Below are 19,532 nucleotides of genomic sequence, written 5' to 3'. Positions count from 1 at the left end.
ATAATGTAGCAGGAACAACGTTTCAATAAAGGTAGTGCTAAACTGCGTTGCTTGGTTGGTAATGTAAATCAACTGTTCTACTCGACTTCGTTTTTATATTCTTTGCAGAGTGGGAGTCTCACGTTTACGCGATCGATCAGTTCACGGATGCTTTGGCAAGGCGCACCATTGGTAATATTGTGAACTATGAAAATGTATTTCGTTTCAACGCCACCACTGAGGAACTTTATACTCGCTATACATGGTGGCCCAATCTGGCTAACAACACAGCCCGCTGGGAACGACTGGTTGCGGTAAGGCTCAGCGCTCTGCTGCGTTTATATTGTGTATTACAAACTGTTTTTATCCATTCCGTTGGACAAAGCCTGTTGTTTTCTACGTTGAGCATTAAATTGGTCTAAGTCACATTCAAGGGCTATTGAGATTCAACGCCCTGCCTTGGGAGGCAAACACACTCCTATCCCATCAACCATGGCAACACCTCGACTGGAATCAATCACCACGACGGTTTACGTTATTGCAGCAGCATTAGAATATTGAAACTTTCAGCCATATTTTTAGCCCCAACGTTTAGGACTTAATGCTGTACTTGGTTGCTTTTGACCAGCAGTTCAAAAATTTGGTCATCTCATGTCCCCATTCGTGTCGAAGTTCACTTACATCGTGCGCGCAACGCGGAATGAGTAACGAGACGAGAATACAGTTTCTTTGGTTCCAAAAGCCACCGGACCAGTGATGCATGCCATTAAAGCTGCAGCTGGCGAATCACAAGCACGACTTTTTGGGTAATTAAGGTAATGGTTGCTGCGTTCTTTTTGCCTGGCTGACTGTTTAGAGATGTAGACTTCCGCGCGATATTTTACTATCTCCAGTTCAGTCGATCACCGTAAAATCTTTGACTATGTTGATCACAACTCATTGATCATGGTCTGAACTCCCCTATCCATCCACCTTTTATGTTCTGTGCCATTCCAGCTTATATCCGACTACGAGATTAATTCGCCTCTGGAGAATGTAGCCAGCTTTCATTCAGCCCACTCAAATGAAGTATATTTTTACGAATTTGCTTATCTCAGCCCCAACGATACCGAGCTGCAACCTCAAAGGGGTAAGTGAAACAGTCGGCTAAAGTTCTTCCGAGAAATGAATTTTTCGCCTTATTAGGTAGATTCCAATGTCTGCCTCAAGAAACAGGTATCGATCGGATGTACTATTCACCATTTACCACCAATGGACGTCATGTAGTTACTCAACTGTGTTTTGTGGGCTTGGTTTTCTCGTTACTCTGGATTTCAACTCGAGGTTGCGCAGAGATCAAGTTGTAGCCTTCTGTTTGAACCTGCTCTTAGATTTCTGACTACTCCCCTCTAGGTTTGGACAACCTGGCGATTTCTCAGCCTTTATCCTCCCGTCGGGTTGTATGAAAGGTATACAACTAACTTGTACGTTTCGATCCTTTCATCTATGGAGAGGAGAGGATTTGTAGGCCATCTGCCGACTGTGTGGGAGTATATGTAGCGTTGGCAGTGGAGAATTATATCATATGAGCTATTGAATCAGTTTGTCACTGCTTGAGTTGGTGCCATACGGCAACTGTAATGAATAACGACAATCTAGTGCTAGTGTGTAACACAAGGTTGATAGCAACTCGAATATTAAACTGAAACCTGTGGTTGACTGTCGAAGGGTTTTCAGCAACCTTACGAGTAGTGTGTTCTGTCAATACAACAAGGCATATGGGTGAGCTAGTCACTTTCAAAATACTCTAGAACCTGTCTGGCTTTTGGAATATGCGTGTCTGGTGAGTAACATTTCAGTTCAACTATCAATCGTGTACTGTGGTTCGAGTTATAACCGCTTGGTGTCAAATGAGGAATCGGATTCGATGAGGTCTGCAGACATGGATAAAACCTCAAGGAAAAAACTGAGGATAAGCTAGTGTTACAACTATTTCAATGATCGCACGATATCAGCATGTGAGTGAAATAGTTTGAGGTATCCAAACCCGCAAGAGACATGCACTTGGTTTCCAGTTTATGTGTTATCTACCTTGCTCCCCAATAAGGGAAGGCTTTGACATCCTGAGTGCGACAAGACAGTCGACTGGCCAGCTTAACTGGTTCGGTGGTGTGGAAGTGAGCGTTCGCTTCGTTGTTGCTAAACACCAACGGTTGGTGCATCAGGTGATTTATGAGATAATACCCAATCCGCAGCGTACTGCTAGCAAGATTTCCTGCATACTATTCCTTCATTTTTTTCTTGATTTACACAGGAGTTTACCACGGAGCCCTACTGCCGTTTCTCTTTGGTTTCCCATTCTTGAACTCGACCTTCTGGTCCACTGTCTACGGCGAATCAGCGATACCCATCACAGCGAATCGCCCCTTCTTCTATCCACACGACACCAATATGAGTGAATTCTTGATGGATTTGTGGACAAACTTCGCCAAAATGGGGTGAGCTTCTTTTGATCAATTTCTTTGTTAAACGTTTGTGTGTAGTTCGATTGAAGAACTCGATTGTCCCGTTAGATCTGTCTATTTTCACCATCATACGCATCGTGCACGTGTGCTAGAGTGGACTCCAGCCGTGATTGCTTAATATCGTCTGCTCAGTTGCCCGATACTAGTTATACTAAGCCTGGCGACTTGGGTTTTGATCTTACCGTAGACGGTAACACGCTTCTCGGGCCAAATATGCCGGTTTTGTTTAAGTAGTTCATGAACAGCTTCCACTTTCACACCCTCTAGTAAGCATTCAAGCGGTGGATTCTTCGGTATGTAGCCGCCAGCCTTATCACAAAGTGCACGAGGCATTCAAGTTGAGAGATTTTCCAATTCTAGACTGAAACCATCGAGTTATCGGAGAAAAAACTCGCTCTAAGAACTTTTCTTTTTGGGAGTTCGCCTTTGATCTCTATCCGGTGGGATTATCACTTACTGTGGCTATCCACTATCTCCCGAAATTTCAAATGTACGTAGGATGTTGGTTCACTAATTCGTACTTGAAAAACTTTTCTTACTGACTTCTTAGTGTGTAAAATCGACCGAAAATGATCCTCAGGTAACTCTACAGGTTCACTTGTACTTGAAAAACTTTTCTTACTGACTTCTCAGTGTGTAAAATCGACCCGAAAATGACCACACGCAACTCTACAGGTTCACTTGTCACCAACGGTCCCCTTACTGGCTCCATGAAGCGGGGTGGAACCCGTGGAGACAATGTTGGTCGCTCCAATCTCTTGTTTTGCACATGAAAACTCGACGTCCACGGACAGGAACTTTGAGAAAACAGTCGTCGGTTGGGATTTGATGTTTGTATGTCTTATGTAGATGGCCACTCGGTGACAAGTATACGGTGTTCAGTACGAGTTACACACAATAAGCATGCTTTTCATGATCTATAGGTTAAGTTGCTCAATTGGGTCGACCGTGCTATGGCTTGGAATGTGGTCAACTGGTACACTGTAACGAGAAATCGAAGTCACTCGACGCAATGCTATCTCTTGATGAGGACGGTGGGCTAAGCGATCATCCAGTAAAACGTCCACAACTTACGCGTCTAAACCTGTCTCCGGATTCAGTTGACACGCTTTCCCTCACTGCACCCCCCTATAGAAGTCATCACCGTTGTTCTATACCATTCAAAGAGATCATTGAAGTTTATCGTTTCCCTCCGAACAGGAACCCAACACCGTATGAAATAAAAAACACCACGTGGAGACCCCACAAACCTTCAGAGGGCGGATACCTTTTCATTTATTTAAACAGTACAATGCGGTACAATTTCCGACCCTTGGAAATGGCATTTTGGCGCCAACGATTTTTGGGTTTGGCCGAAATCGTTCCACGTAAGTATTGTTTGACCAATTTATCTGCCGAGTGGCCTTCTTAATTTATTCATATCGTACTAAGGGTCCCTTACGTCTGGTTTATCCTACCTAATCACTTCACAAATGATTTTTCGGAATCGAGTAACTTTCATGGTAATCCCATGTTGCTATATTCCGAAAGAGTGAAAACCAAATGGCAACTGATTGATGTTGAATATCCGAAGAAGGCTGACGACGATGCTCACCACTCGAAGCTCCTATCTCGCTCACATTAGTTATCACTGATACTTGCCTAGGCTCTTGGAATTTCATCAAATGCTAATAAGAACATAGCTGTGCGCGTAAACCTAGAGAAGTTCTGAATTCCAGGAGTGTCGTCGGCGAGTTGTCACTTCTGAGGTATCGGCACATAGGAACTTTCGGTATCAACCATCCGGGTCTCTTTTCGGCGAATCGATAAAACGAGGTCACCATTTTCCTCGCATAATACTTGTCCGATTGGCTATACTCAGTCATATTTTTTCTTCCGCCCAATAGCTTCTCCTCCGCTATATTATTTCCCACTGTTCGGATCTCAAATAGCCACCGTGATTCTCGGCTGCTTGGTTTCTACCGTCCTCATTTTGCTGTTAACCCTTATTGGGCTTAGTTGTCGACGGCCGAAACCCGATCATTTCCTTCACGAAGTGCGCCTGGCTACCCCTGGAGCTGCACTTGGTTCTGCATTTCAGACGGCCTTCAAGGATGCTTTCTCCACTCGTAATATTCCGGCTATGAACAACTCTGATGTCGATTGGGGGTCGGCATCCAGTATGGATGACCTGGAGCTGGAAAGTCGAGTCAGTTATTCTGCTTCCCAGCATTCACGTGGACGTCTACTGGCGCCTGCTGGTCACTCAACAGGCCGACCGCGTAACCATCCGCCTCCACCACCCATTCCGTTATACGGACTCCCCAAAATACCTTATCATGGTGGTTCGCCGATTTCCACCAGCCGTCGCGGACAATCCCCTGCCGTAGGTTATACAAGAGGCAGGCGGTTTTCGGACTACTCATACAATGGACCACGCACCTTCACAATGGATCTTTAATGATAAAACCTAACGCGGCTTTCACGCAGTAGGCGCCCACTGCCGACCGTTGCTTCTCACCACAATTACCACCTGCAAGCCAAAGTTTTATTTTTGTTTTATTGTTGCACATGCTTTTAATATCTCAATTGTCTGTATTTTCGTATGTACTTTTTATACCTTGGACCCTATTTTCGTGACATTTTACGTGTTTTGATAGGATATCTCTCGTCATTGTACCAAACTGAATATATCCACTCTTTTTGGACTGCAATGTATTTTGAATAACGAAACCTTGGGATCTCATTGTGGCGACGGCGTAGAGCATGAGTTGCCCGTTCCCAATCATCTGTACAGCCTGCGGATCGCCATTAGTTTCATTTGTTTTAACCACAGTCGCTCATGCTTGCTTATTGAGAGCAACATATAATCTTCCGCGCTGTTCTTACCCCAGCGCTCCCTCAGCTGCAACTGGCCGTGTGATTCATATAGACAGGCGTTGAACGAACTGGATGGGGTGGTTTGTCAATGTAGAAGTTCGTCGTTTCTTTCCTCCCGTTAAAGTTTCCAGAACAGCCGTGTCTAAAAAGGCAATGTAAACTCCTAGTAGCTTTCGCCTTACTGCACCTTACCCACAGTCAAATTCATTATAAAGGTGGACGGGTTCGTATTCTCCGGGCCCAGACATTTTGCCAGCAACTAGGGAGATGTTTGCATTTGACCTCTTGTCGATTTCCTTTTGCTCCATTAATGCTTTATACGGTGCATTCCGGTGAGTATATTCACGTGGAAACCTAATGCTACATCGCTGCCCCCTCTGATGTAACTGGTCCTCCACGAGTTGATTCAATCTGTGCCTTAAGTGAGATCGTTAAAAAACAATGCTCCGCCACGGTGAACTCTCAGTCAACCAGGTCATTTTGGGGAAACAAACTTCTCTGAACCCTGGAGGAAGTGCTTGATTTAGTTTCTGAGAAGGGAGCCCATCACGATATAGTTACTCTGCGCAGTTGATTGTCTTGATCTGACTCAGTCTTACTTAGTGTAAGTACACACCGTTCAGGATGAGCGATGATTGCGGTGTGGGTTGAAAGGACAGTCACACAATTTGTCTGATTCCAAGTAATTCCCACTGTCTTCGTGAATGCGGATAAGTCCTCGTGATAGACATGATTTTTACGTCTGACTAGACAGAACAACAACCAGCTGGCGACGATGAGCAATATATAGGTTTGTGATATCTTGATCACCTATATCCAAAGCTATTGAACATCCAGCACATCCGCTCCGAATGAGGCAAAGTACTGTGGTACAATTTGTTTAAAACGTCAGGTCCAATTGAATTTTTACTGCCATAGTGCAAAACACTGACGATGGGGCTGTTCCCAATCAGGCTACGCACGAAGAAAGGGTTTGATTGAGAGAGAACTAACATCTCCCGAAGGCGTTTCTTTAAAGTATGGAGTACTTTACTTAGCAAGAAGTAGCCTACAATGTTACGGTGTATAAATTTCCACAGAGCACACAAATGTCAGTCGAATGGGGTCGTGACAGTTAGTTGCCTACGATCCGAAAGTATATTTGGTTATTGTTCCCGTCTGTAGAGCCAACTTGCGTCTCGATACGGATAATGAAACCTTGTGATCTCATTATGGCGACAAGGCATAGAGCATGAGTTTTCACAACCTTACCGACGGCAAATCAAGCTATCTTGTTTTCTGGCTTGAGTAAAGAGAAACCAAACAGGAACGCTTGCATTTCCACTGAAAAACGCTGCAGCGCGTGAAAAGTGGCTGTGAAATACGCTGCGGATGACGAGCCGACGATGTACGTAGCGAAAGTAGATGCTCCGTGCAAACGTGAAGTTGGTAACAGTGGCTGGTTTTGCGCAAACGACACCCATTATAGCTACGGCTGGGGACACCGAAGGTGCAGTCTGTCACCCATAGTGGGGAGATCGAACCAGCTCACTAGCTTTGTTGGTATGAATTACTGGCAAAAACGTCTCCAAGCGGCGAATGCAATACCCGGCTTGCATTTGAGTAATCCAGGCTCCTACTTCCAAACTACGGAGAGAATCGCTATTGCAGATGTCATGGACCATCATTTATATTTACACCACTTGGCAGCAGTATATCGTACCACACTATAGGCGGGTAGTGTCTCTCGACATAAATCTAGGGTGCGTTGTCATATAAATCTTCCTAAATGCAGGCCAGCTGATGGCCGTGAAGTGCCGGTGTTCAACATCGATATTACTGTCGATAGTGATGTGGATGATGAGGGACAGTTAGACTACACGTATGTCTTAATTCAAAGCCACCCAACGCCTGATTGAAGTTGCTAGAAACAACAAAGTTCATGCATTTGGTCAAGAAAATATTCAGAATACAGGTTTGCAATGTTGCACTTGTGCACCGTATACATACGAAGGAGCTTGACCATGAGAACAATGAATGAAGGCAAGCATTATACACTGGGACACTCAAACTTAGCAATAGGTACAATGAGGGCTGGGGCAAGGGTTCATGTCATTCCAATTGTTCTATCCGTGTCGTTCACTCGAATAACGCTGAAAAACGGTAGTACAGAGTTATTGTTGACAAGTTCCGTGAACGAGTGTGATGCCGATGCAAACAGGGAAAGTACACACAGAAAAAGAAGGGATAATTCTGAGATGAGCTCAACACTTTGAGCCTCGTGTACACCAAAACCTTGAGGAAAACGTATCCATAAGACGGGGGGCTATACATGGTATTCGGTTGATTTGAAAACAATGACGTGTTACAAGGCTTTTTCCATACAGCTGCCTCCTACGCAAAAACCCGTTTGATAAAACTGTATGACTATTAAGGTCAGTGGTAAAGGGTTGTGCGACGTGAGTGCGACCTCGCCGGTTTATTTTTTTAAGTCATATGCGGAGGGGACAGTGTACGCACAACTGCTTACCGTAGATAGGAGAGTGTAAAAGTCTAGACACAGAGGGTCAACAAGCAAGCATCCCACCCTCCCCCCAAATCATCGGTGAACGAAACTGCGGCAGCTACAACCACTGTACGACGAGTACGCGGTTATTGCAGCTGACAATGATGATGATGAATGAGGAAGCATAAAATCTGGATGAATTGCTAGATAGATTCTTCGCGTTGTTGACATTGCGGCCGTACTCCATTGACAACATAGTTGGCGTCTTGGAAACTATTTCGAAATAGAAGTCCGCTTTCTTACACTACACAATTCAACTTGGGTAGTGAGTCAGGTAACAAGAGTCAGTTTCGGATAACTTCGAACCATTGTTTTGCTTGCTATGTTGAGAAGGTGTAGCTCAGAACTTTGTGCTGACGTGTGATTATGTCAGTTTCTTTTGTTTTGCAGTAATTTATCTGACCAATACCTACAGTAGCAGTTGTCTAGGTTTTAAAGTGATCTAAGCATCCGACGTTTCGTTTATCAACGAGCATTGGAAGAAATAGCTGAAGTACGAGTACACCAACAGAAGCACGATCGAGCCACCGATTAACATTCATAACTACTGAAATAGTGTCTATTAACGAAGCGGTGCTTGTCACCCAGTTACCTTTGTGCTTCACTGCTGAGTCACGACCCGGCTCCTTCCGGACCAATCCCAAAAAAGACGAGGTTGGACAAAAGAAGATTTTGCAAGGAACTTGGTCTGGTGGCAATCGAAGAATGTGACAAATGAAACTGCGGCGACCGTGCTTCCAGTCTATGTTCGTACTACATTACTACAAACGGTCTGTGACGCCTTGATAGCACATTGACTCCATAGATGACAGAGTTTGGGGCTAGCATGACTTTTCCAGTTCGAAAAGCATCATCTATGCCCAGGCCATCGGATCTCATATAGTGAGCTGGATAGATAAACTTGCCAACAAGGGGTTCGGTTCTGTTCCGCTCAGCCACAGCCGCCTCACACTTTGCATGTATAAGGCGCACACCAAGTCGTGCGATACAGATATAAAGCCCATTCATTGTAAGACATGAATATCGGTTTGGTGAGCCATTGGATATGCGAACAGTCTGATCGTTTCCTCTAAACAGTCATCGATCCCGGCGGTAAACCTGTAAGTTGTTAGGCCATGGATTCAGAATTTGGTCTTAAAGTCACCTGCACAGAAAGGTTGACTTGGCGGTGCTTTCCCGAATATAAGGTATAAACAAAATCACATTCAGCAAGTGTCAAGGAAATCAACTCCATCAGCCAACGAAACGATGGTAGTTAGCCTTTTCAAAAACAAGTATGAACTCCCACGGGTATCTCCAAGTACCGGTGTGGACAAATTTCCTGGGTCATGGTAACCGTGGGATCGTGCCAACTTACAGTGTGCACCCTACCACTCACAAAATAAACAAGCGCAGGCGAAAGCACTTGCACTGAAATTGCGTGAACTTTGCGGAGAACTTCTCGATACTTTTGAGAGAATGGAATCTGTGACATCTATGGGTCAGGCATAAGGCATATACATCACAAATCTGCATAATAATGATCAGCATTCAAGACAAGCGATGCCTAGACGGTCCTGTCGGGAGGTGACAACACACCCGTCAATGAAACTAGTTACGGCCATGTCATGTCTTTTCGAAACAGGGAACAGTAGCATGGACCTCCTTCAGGAATGCATGAAAATGTCAAAGTACACAGCCGAATTTATTTCGCGTCATCAAATCAGTCTACCATCCAGGAATTTCTCACTGGAAAGGGCTTTGAGTGAAAGACAGTGCTTCCTCTAATAACAGATAATAATCGTTCAGTTGTAACACCCTTTTGGCATCTAGCTACCATGTCACCCGATAGAGGCACGGGAGTTGAGATATTGCTAGTTAACTAAGGCCAGACAGTAGTTTGAACCACAAACCTTCCGGCCGTTAGTTCGCACCTTGACCACTGAGCTATATCCAGCTCAGCGCTCCCTTTGGTAGAAGTTCGTTGGGTAGGCGTAGTACACGTACCAACTCAGCGTAATTCGATACGGCTTAGTTACTGCGTTGGTGATTCGGGTTCGCCACCAAGTTGTTTAAGTTTCACTGAAAAAACACTATAGTCAGATAACTTAACCTGCCACCACCGTACCGGTGGTAAAATGCTTGGAGAAATTTCGTGTCTTCAGTTCAGAGGTGCCAAGATCCGCAACCACGTGAGATTGCGCCTACATATGTCTCCCATACGTGGTCCTCTGGCACAAACAAAATAGTTCCTGACGTTTCCAACAGAGAAAGCTGGCAAGAAGTGTCCGTCCCTGAATTAGCTTTCTCCTAAATTGTGACCTAAGAGGTTCCTGGGGTCAACGAACTAAAACTCTGGACCTCACTATTAAACGGGCATGGAAAGATTGAGGACTAGATGGTGAGCATTTTGATCTCTGAAGATGCCAAGCCGACGAACCACTTCTGATATTCACTTTAGAGTAAACAGAACGATATAGTGCAGGCTGTCAATCTCCAGGGGCTATTTCGATTTTCAATCCCTTGGGGTATTTATTCCATAACGGTGTCACTGACAAATAAGGGGATAGACAGTAGCCACTGTACATTCCATTGCCAACTCTGACCGACAAAGGCAAGAATATTACAATCACACCTGGTCAAAATCCCGCCGGATGTTCTCGTGGTTGCGCTCACGCACTACAACAAGGTGAAGAAGCATCAAGGAAGCTAGTAGCTGTGTTATGACGGGTGTGAAGACTACGACTCCGTGTTCGGACTAGTCGTTTCGAGGGACTTTGAAGGAAAGTATGGCGTCTGACAGGCTACAGGGCTCTGGAGTGCGTCCTTGCTCCCAAAAAGGTTGGAACAATTTGGCCATAAATCCTAAGACTCACCGTTCTTCCTCAGTAACACGAATGGAAGGCCATTCGGCCCAGCTGCCCAAAGGCACTTTAGAACAAAAAGGCATTCAGTATTTCATACATGAGGGGGATCTAAACTCACATACCCCGGCTCGGGTAGAATGACGGGTGTTGAAGTCGATAGTCAACTAAGCTGCTGTTGATAATATCAGGCGCTGGCTTTTGTACAAAAATGTTAAGAGTATTATCTAAGATCAATTCAGGCTCGATGAACTGATAAGCAGTCACCTGATCGGCAACTAGTGGTAGGATTTGCTATGCCTCTGGAATGTGTAGTTAACACATTTTTTCCGCTCCTAGATTAGGGGTTGTATCCTCAGGTTTACAGAAGAATCTTGACCGGAATTTACGTAGGACAAGAATGTGATCTGAGTAAACCCACAAGGATAAAAAGCAGGACTTTGAATTCCAAATATGCCTAACAGCAGAAGAATGCCAGGCGTCCACTACGCCTAAGCCCAATAGGACTGAGAGAGAACTGGTTGTTGGTACAAACATCGCTGACCATTAGCACTTCGTTTTGTTCTAAGCTAAACCGAGGCGCTCTACTTGTATGCTGAAGTCTTCCCCTATTGCGACTATTACTGAACTCCTCGTGGCAAACAATATAATGAGTATTCAGCAGGAGGTGTCACTCANCGACTAAATTTGGTTAGTGCACACGAGGTAACACATCAGTTAGTATTTCAAACAATGCGAGGTCATGTGAAGATGGATAGTCCAAAAGCACGGAGTCGATCGTTTACGGGGATACCGTCAAGGAAGTCTCGGCTTGGAGAGTGATATCTACATCAATACAATTGCCAATAGCCGCAGCAGTCGCAAAGTGACCTGAATTTCTAAGTGACGATGAGTCCTTAAAGGTGTATATTGAGTAAGACTATCTGGAAATTACGATAGAAGAATGGAGGAAGATGGATGGCGTCGACAGTTACGTATTCTCTCATCTGCCCTGCTGTATGCGTCGAAAAAGTTTACCAGGCCGGCGCTATCAAGCAACGGCCGCTAAATAGATAAAATAAATAAATGTTCAATCTGCAACACCTATCCGATGACTAGCTGCCATACCACCCAAAAGAAGGACGAGGGGTGGGATACTGCCAGGTTGCCCAAGCCTAGACAGGGGAAGTCGAGGGGCAGCGGTCGGGTTCGAACCACGGATCTTTCGGTCAGTAAATTTGTGCTCTAACAACTGAGCTCTAGCCAAGGCCAGTGTGGTAAGAAGACCCTTTACCGCGTGTATATCATGGCCGCACGCGGCATTGCATATTGCTAGATGGTCCAAACTCAGAGAAGGACCATTATGATCCATCACCAAACTAGCTCAAAAGTCTGACCGCAAGGCATTGGTGGTCGGCATACGATTAGCACAGTGGACCAACTTTCAGGGACAGGTTGCCACACTTATTTCGGTCTCCAACCTGGGAGGCCACGAGGCCTCTAGCCATTAACTAACCTGGTGGGACACTCTGGATGCTTCATAGGCGCCCTCTAGTATATACCAATCGGTAGCACTGCGACATGATAATGCACAAGTAAGGTGTAGGTATGGGGCGTCATAGTGTAGGAGTCGCTAAGATACTGTCAAAGGTCAGCAAGTGATACTCTTTTCATCAAAGTTTGAAAACTATAATCGTTTTACGTTTAATGTTGCTCGTCCGCATACAACCCTATGAGATGAATTTTCTGAAAGTCAAATAGTGGAATATCGTTGGAAAGCAGATGAGTCGAGGGAGAAACACGTTACAAATAACCCACTTACTGGATTGAGTTTCTTGCGAGCGAGTTCCAACTTCCGACGAAGTTCTCTGACGCGCGCTTCTTGGCGTCGAACATCCTCATCTGAAACTATGTACGTCTATAGGCAAGGAATAAAGGCGTTTCAACAGAAATATACCTTGATCATAGGTTGCAAGTTATTCGCTGCTACACAGGGATTCTTTTCAAAGGCTGAAACTGGTTGTTCTTGACCGGTAATGGGTGAGCTCTTCGTAGCAAGAGCGTTGACAAGGCTCTGTACTAACTGTGGGGCTTCATAACCAGGTACTCCGGCTGCTGAAAAGCGTAAAAATTAGCGCAACTGCAAACAAGATACTTACACTGTATGTCTTTCGGTAACGAAAGCTGTTTGAAAGCCTCACCAGTTTCCGGATCGACTGCGTAAGTGCCTTTAAAACGTTTTTCCCAAAAAAGCTGGTGATGAAGTATATCTAGAAATAATCATGTTTACCTGATGTGGAGGTTCCTGGTTGAGGTTCTTGACATCGGTACGTTTGCATTCCGGGTGGGATCGGACAACAATAGGAGTGAACACGTCTGGGGGAGATGTACGGCGTACAAAGGCAGAATCCATGCGAGGAACTGCATACGAGTGTATCAGTATTGGGTGGAAAAATATTACCCTTTGCAGAAGTTGGACTTGAAGAGTCATCAGTTCTACGAACTTTTGAGGCTGACATTTGAAACTTCCCCGTTCTCCAGTCAAAGGTGCTAATGTCATATGCATCATCAAGCAGAAATTTCATCTCATGTTTTGTTCTGACCTTCTGTCCATTGGGGCTGGGGAATTGAAAGGTTACCGCATGTAAGATTACAACAAAACAGGCACCTTATATAGTAAACATCCGTTTTCCCTGTGCTCAAACCACACGGACGAGTGCACTCCTCTCGTTTCCACCCTGATGGGAGGCCAATAAAAGTAGGAACCGAATGTCCGCCGGGAAGGATGGAATGAGGTTGAGACTGTCCTTTAGACAGATGTGTGTATGTGTTCCGCTTTTGTTGACCAATGTTCGAGTGAGTTCCACTAGGTTGTGAATTCAACATGACAAAGTGAAAAGCTTCAAAATAAACCAAGTAGGATCCGAGCGGACGAAGAAGTTAGGATGTCTGAAACTAGCAAAAGGACAATGGTCAGTATCTGATGTGGCAAATGAATGCAGAGCAAAGCTTACTGTTAAGTTCATCAGAACAAGCCGTTAAGGTTATTGCTGAAGTTCTGCAAGGGTCAACATTCAGCGGTTATTATATGTTATCAACAGGTCAGATTCTAGCCAGTATAGTGCAACTAATAGTCGGTTCAACGCGAGACCCTAGCTGACAACATGCTGAAAGCCGTCTTGCTGAGGCGTCCACGCTTGAAATCGTTGAGTATGCTGTGGAATGGATGGCTGGACGATTCGCCACATCGCCTGTCTCAATATATGTTGAAAAAACCAGTCTGTATTTAGATGGATCGGGTTTATCCCCCATTTCATACTACCGTATGACAATCGCTCTTCAAAAAAGAGATGCTTTGGAGCAATAAAAGATGCCTCAGCTAACCTACATACGTAGTTCTGCCGCTTACTTCACTTAAGCAACATGAGCTGGCTGCAGCAGGTTTAATATTTTCCTCAGTCAGAAATGTTCCGCGCAATTTCGGATTTATCCCATATACATAACTTGCGTCACTACAAAATGGGCTTTGAGGAGTCGATCGCCGTCTAAAAGAGTGAACTCAGCACATAAAAGCCAAAGCTTGTCTTCTGCCAATCCATCAAGCGCCACAAAAGCGCGTACCGTTGCGTCTACCTCATATCGCATCATCATCGACAGCGTGACATCAGTGTTCAATACAGATGTTTCACTGCCGTACAAAGATGATTTATATCAAGAGAAGTGAAGAAAAGAATAAAGACCTGGAAGGAAATTAGTCCCAGCTTACTACAATCATCACGAGGTGTCTAAACCGTCAAACACTCACTCAGGTAATCTGGACAGAAAAACAAGATTGCTACTGACATCGGTCAGCGTCTTCAACCAGCCGAAGTGAGTATCACGGGGTCCCAGGCACCCGTGTTTCGTAATCTCTCTGCGAATTCAAGGATTGGCCGCCTCCGTCATTAAGCCACTCTGAACTGGGCATGGAAAAAAGCACTCTCTTCGGCAAACGATGGTTAGGCGTATGCAACACCTGTCCCAACCGACGCAACTTCTGGTTCTGGACACATTCTTCAATTGAAGTACCTGTTGCACAACCGAACATTCGCTTTCTAATTGCCTCGTTACGGATACGCCGACATCAACCCACACGATCTGTTTCTGAGACAACGACTGTGAAACACATGAAGACGCCTTAGTTCCGCTGATCGAACAGGCCAATTCTCACAGTCATACAACAAAACATCCCGCACTGAAGTCTGAGATTCAGGAGTACACCACTTTGACACCATAAGCGTCTCCAAACGCGACCCGCTCCAGTGCACTATTCCGCCGGTATTCTGTCCGAAAATCCATCCCAAATCTCATGCAGTAGGGTCGTTAGACTGTTCACCAGGGGTCCACCAGCTTCTTTGAGAAGTGCGGGGTGTACATCATCCGGGACGGGTGCCTTATCACGTTGGACGAGTGACGCCTCGTTGAATTCCTGTTGACGGCGAGATGGAATCGATATACCATTCTGCTTCGTCCGGTTCTTCTCCATCCCCTAGACTGTGGTAATCCACCAGCGTTGTCATTCTTCACGCCGCCGCGTACGGACTCTTCGACTTTGATCGTCAAAACCTCCGAGACATGGGGCGGTTCTTGTGGGAACATCAGGTTACAAATGCTTAGGTAACACTAGGTGGTTTTCATGAGAGACAACAGCTCGAACCCTACTCCCGGTTAGACTGAGCACAAAACCTTTACAAGTATCGATGCTGGGTTTCACACTCAGTTCAGGTTATACAAAGCAGGAGGATGCCGGGGGACATTTGTGTGGCCTAATTCCGTGTTGTCAGACATCACCATATGGTTGGGTAGCCCGGAAGATGATTGCAACGTCCACGTTCGTCGTCGCAGTCGTAATGTGGGTTTTCGTTCAGGCGCGATCTGAACAATGCCAACTGGTGCCAGCAGTGCGTTCTGGGCTCGGATGGCGTAATGGTGAAAGATTCATAGTGGCACAGTCCGAAAGCTCTGTTTCAAGCCTGAATTCCAAAATTCTACGGAGGCAATTCAGGCACCTAACGACAGGTCAAAAGAAAGGGACGGAGATTCACGGATTGATACACAGGATTGAGGCTTTTGCCCAAGTCTACCGGGTCGGTTTTGTTTTTGTCGTTCAGCGGCTGTCGTTCACCTGAAAGGCTAAAGTGAAAACCGGTTAGCACTGCTCTTTACGTTCTAAGCGCCGGGCAGTATGCTTGCCAGAGCAAGAATCCGTAAAAAAAATTTTATACGAGACGTTTTAATCACTGGTAACCCGTCTTATGTATTAGAAGAAACGGGAGCTTCGTACAGCCTTTGATGGGGACAACAGAGAATTCCCGCAGTTGTATCCGCGACCTGCTCAACGGATCCTCCACAAATCTAAACTGGGCGAGAAGCCCGGAGCCAAAATGTTCCATCCCGGATGGCCCATATAACGACCAATCAAGCCGTGGCATGCTTTTCACGGGTTCACGGATTGATACACAGGATCGAGGCTTTTGCCCAAGTCTCCCGGGTCGGTTTTGTTCTTGTCGGTCAGTGGCTGTCATTCACCTGAAAGGCACAAGTGAAAGAAGGGTGTAGCACTGCTCTTTATGTTCTCAGCGCGGGGCAGTATGCTCGCCAGCGCGAGGATTCGCATAAATAAATGTCTAATAGTGCTTTAAATTGGGTTCGAGAAGCAGCGTGTACAACCGTCGGAGGAAGGTCATTCCACGGAGCTACTACCTGAAATGAAAAAAAAGTTTTGTCTAATTAATGTGTGCCCTGAGCTTGAAAATTTTCTTACTATGTCCGCCGGTGTTTGCCGGGTCAACGGTAAAAAAGCTGTTTGCCAAGATTTGTTCACGGATTCAGGGATTGATACACAGGATCGAGGCTTTTGCCCAAGTCTCCCGGGTCGGTTTTGTTCTTGTCGGTCAGTGGCTGTCATTCACCTGAAAGGCACAAGTGAAAGAAGGGTGTAGCACTGCTCTTTATGTTCTCAGCGCGGGGCAGTATGCTCGCCAGCGCGAGGATTCGCATAAATAAATGTCTAATAGTGCTTTAAATTGGGTTCGAGAAGCAGCGTGTACAACCGTCGGAGGAAGGTCATTCCACGGAGCTACTACCTGAAATGAAAAAAAAGTTTTGTCTAATTAATGTGTGCCCTGAGCTTGAAAATTTTCTTACTATGTCCGCCGGTGTTTGCCGGGTCAACGGTAAAAAAGCTGTTTGCCAAGATTTGTTCACGGATTCAGGGATTGATACACAGGATCGAGGCTTTTGCCCAAGTCTCCCGGGTCGGTTTTGTTCTTGTCGGTCAGTGGCTGTCATTCACCTGAAAGGCACAAGTGAAAGAAGGGTGTAGCACTGCTCTTTATGTTCTCAGCGCGGGGCAGTATGCTCGCCAGCGCGAGGATTCGCATAAATAAATGTCTAATAGTGCTTTAAATTGGGTTCGAGAAGCAGCGTGTACAACCGTCGGAGGAAGGTCATTAAACGACACATGGACGCACTTTTCATCATTCAGAGGAAGGTGCCAGTCCAACGACCACTGCTTGGCAGCGTCTACATCCATTTGGAGGGCACTGGCATTGGAACTCCAGGATTTCAAGTAGATTTCGAAAGGTAGATATGGACTTTCAAGAACATCTGTGAGGGCGTTGACGTAGACCAGAATCAGGACTGGTCCCTGGACGGAACCTTGAGGAACTCCGATGGAGACAGACGCTGGAGAAGAGTAGGTCGAGCCAATTCTTCCACGGAATTATCTGTCTGATAGGAACGCCTTGATCTAGTGATGGAATTTTCCCTGAATCCCGTAGGACTCGAGTTTGTGGAGAAGTGCGACGTGTGGAACCCTATCAAATGCTTGCCAAGCCTTCATCAAATAGGGCGTAAGTAAGAATTAGGTCCCCTCGGAGACGACGGCACTCCAGGGGAAAGAGATCAAGCATCGCGAGACGCGTTCCGTAGTCCACGGATTTGAGGCCGGTAAACAGTCTCGTGGCAGCTCGCTGGACACGCTCAATGAGGGTGATGTCTTTCGTGTGTCCTGAGTAGAAAACCTGTTTGGCATATTCCAGAAGCACTCTGACGTGGGCCTCATAGAGTATTTGGCAGTATATGCGAGTAATACGGGAGAAGGTGCGTCTGGTCATCCATAAAATGGCGAATGCACTTTGCGCTGATTTCCGACCGTGCAGTGAGATGGACAAGTTTGAGGGGACCCAATACCCAAATCGTTTTTGGCGTCTTTCCTCATGATGATGACTTTCGGTCCCTTCTCACAAAGGCATTCGCCAAGTCCTCTTCAGATGACATACGGACGCACTTTTCATCATTCAGAGGAAGATGCCAGTCCGACGACCACTGCTTGGCAGCGTCCGTATCCATTCGGATGGCACTGGCATTGGAACTCCAGGATTTCAGGTCGTCCGCAAGGAGTAGAGTTGGACTCCCAAGGACATCTAGGAGATCGTTGACGTAGATCAGAAACAGCAGTGGTCCCAGGACGGGGCCTTGAGGAACTCCAGTGGAGACCAGCGCTGGAGAAGAGTAGGTCGAGCCTATTCTCACTCGGAATGATCTGTTTGATAGGGACGATTTGATCCAGCTAAGGACTTTCCCTTGAATCCCGTTAGACTCGAGTTTGTGGAGCAGCGGGACGTGTGGGACCCTATCAAATGCTTTTGAGCAGTCGAAAAATATGGCCTCCTTGGCTTGGATTAAGCTGTCCATAAAGACGAGCATGTTTGTCACTCTGATCCAGCTAAGGACTTTCCCTTGAACTGACCGTTAATCAAGTGGTAGCCGTACCCTCGGTTCCCTTTCGATTCCCTCCAGCGTTCCCGATATTTTACTGTGTTCGACTTGCGTTCCGGATACTGCAAACTACATATCAAAGCAGAGAACCCGGAGAAAACCGCGTTTACAGTTGGGGTCACCCAATATCAATCTAGACGATTGCCGTTTGGTTTGTGCGAGGCACCATTCACGTTCCGGCGCTCGATGCTCCGTTTAACGAAGGGACTCCAGAATGTTGCCGTGTATAGAGACTGTATCGTTGCGTGCTGCAATTCGAAACCAGAGCATGCAGTTTACCTGAAGGCCGTATTGAAGCGTATCCAGGAGGACAGTCTGTGGATAAATGAAGCCAAGACATCGCTCCTTAGGAGTTGGATTCACGGATTCACGGATTCACGGATTGATACACAGNACGCATAGTGTTCTCTGTAAACCTCAGATACCACTGTTGGGTCATTTGTCGGTTCACCCTTTCTGTCCCTCAAGGAAAATACGGATGGCTTGTTTCTGCGGCGCTCTCATGTATTTGAACAAGACGGTTTCGTTTTTTCGAGCGAGGACCAGAATAGTGGCTTTTTTTTTTGTGGAAGAATTTCGTGTTGAGCTGGAGATATCAGGTTGTTGGAAGAAAGGTGATCTAGGATAGCTCGCTTCAGAATGCGTTCCATCACCTTGCACGGCACGCCAGTAAGGCTTATAGGCCTATAGCTGCCAGGCGATAGTCGGTCACCAATTTTGAAGATTATCGTGACAATCGCTTCCTTCCAAGCAGAGGGAAGGCGGCCTTCGTCAAGGGACCGACGAAATATCAGGTGTAGATGATTTGCCAGTGTGAAGGACGTTTCTCTCAGGATCCTTGGATGGACCTCGTCGGGCCCCAACGCGCAGAATAGGTTGGTCTTGTGCAAGAGTTGACGAATGTCCTCCACCATGAAGACCAAGTAAGTTAGAGGCTGTTCGTGGTTCCGCCTTGACAAGAGTGGATGTGACGAGGACGCTGGGGCTGCGTATAGACACGCA

The 19,532-nt window shown here is 46.0% G+C and overlaps 2 protein-coding genes across 2 annotated transcripts in view; one reads left to right on the top strand and one right to left on the bottom strand.

The window, feature by feature from the left end:
* T265_11518 (hypothetical protein) overlaps positions 1-5,146 on the top strand; it is a gene marked incomplete at both ends in the record, with an annotated part of 26,008 nt that extends 20,862 nt beyond the window's left edge. Inside the window, 5 exons of the mRNA XM_009178195.1 lie at positions 109-293; positions 976-1,108; positions 2,273-2,456; positions 3,684-3,850; positions 4,370-5,146. Of these exons, the coding sequence (XP_009176459.1) occupies positions 109-293; positions 976-1,108; positions 2,273-2,456; positions 3,684-3,850; positions 4,370-4,923 (1,223 nt within the window). The remainder of the gene's footprint in view (positions 1-108; positions 294-975; positions 1,109-2,272; positions 2,457-3,683; positions 3,851-4,369) is intronic.
* A 2,107-nt stretch (positions 5,147-7,253) lies between these two features.
* Positions 7,254-14,796, bottom strand: T265_11517 (hypothetical protein; the record flags this gene model as incomplete). The annotated part of the gene is made up of 8 exons (XM_009178194.1): positions 7,254-7,474; positions 12,532-12,627; positions 12,667-12,824; positions 12,869-12,962; positions 13,000-13,130; positions 13,171-13,328; positions 13,378-13,575; positions 14,591-14,796. 8 exons carry the CDS (start codon positions 14,794-14,796, stop codon positions 7,448-7,450), a joined length of 1,068 nt encoding a protein of 355 aa, XP_009176458.1.
* Positions 14,797-19,532: the final 4,736 nt, after the last annotated feature.

The sequence above is a fragment of the Opisthorchis viverrini genome (genome assembly GCF_000715545.1).
Source record: "Opisthorchis viverrini unplaced genomic scaffold opera_v5_525, whole genome shotgun sequence".
Lineage (NCBI taxonomy): Eukaryota > Metazoa > Platyhelminthes > Trematoda > Opisthorchiida > Opisthorchiidae > Opisthorchis > Opisthorchis viverrini.
Note: the sequence above shows the minus strand (reverse complement) of the source record. Positions and strands in the feature narration are given on the sequence as shown.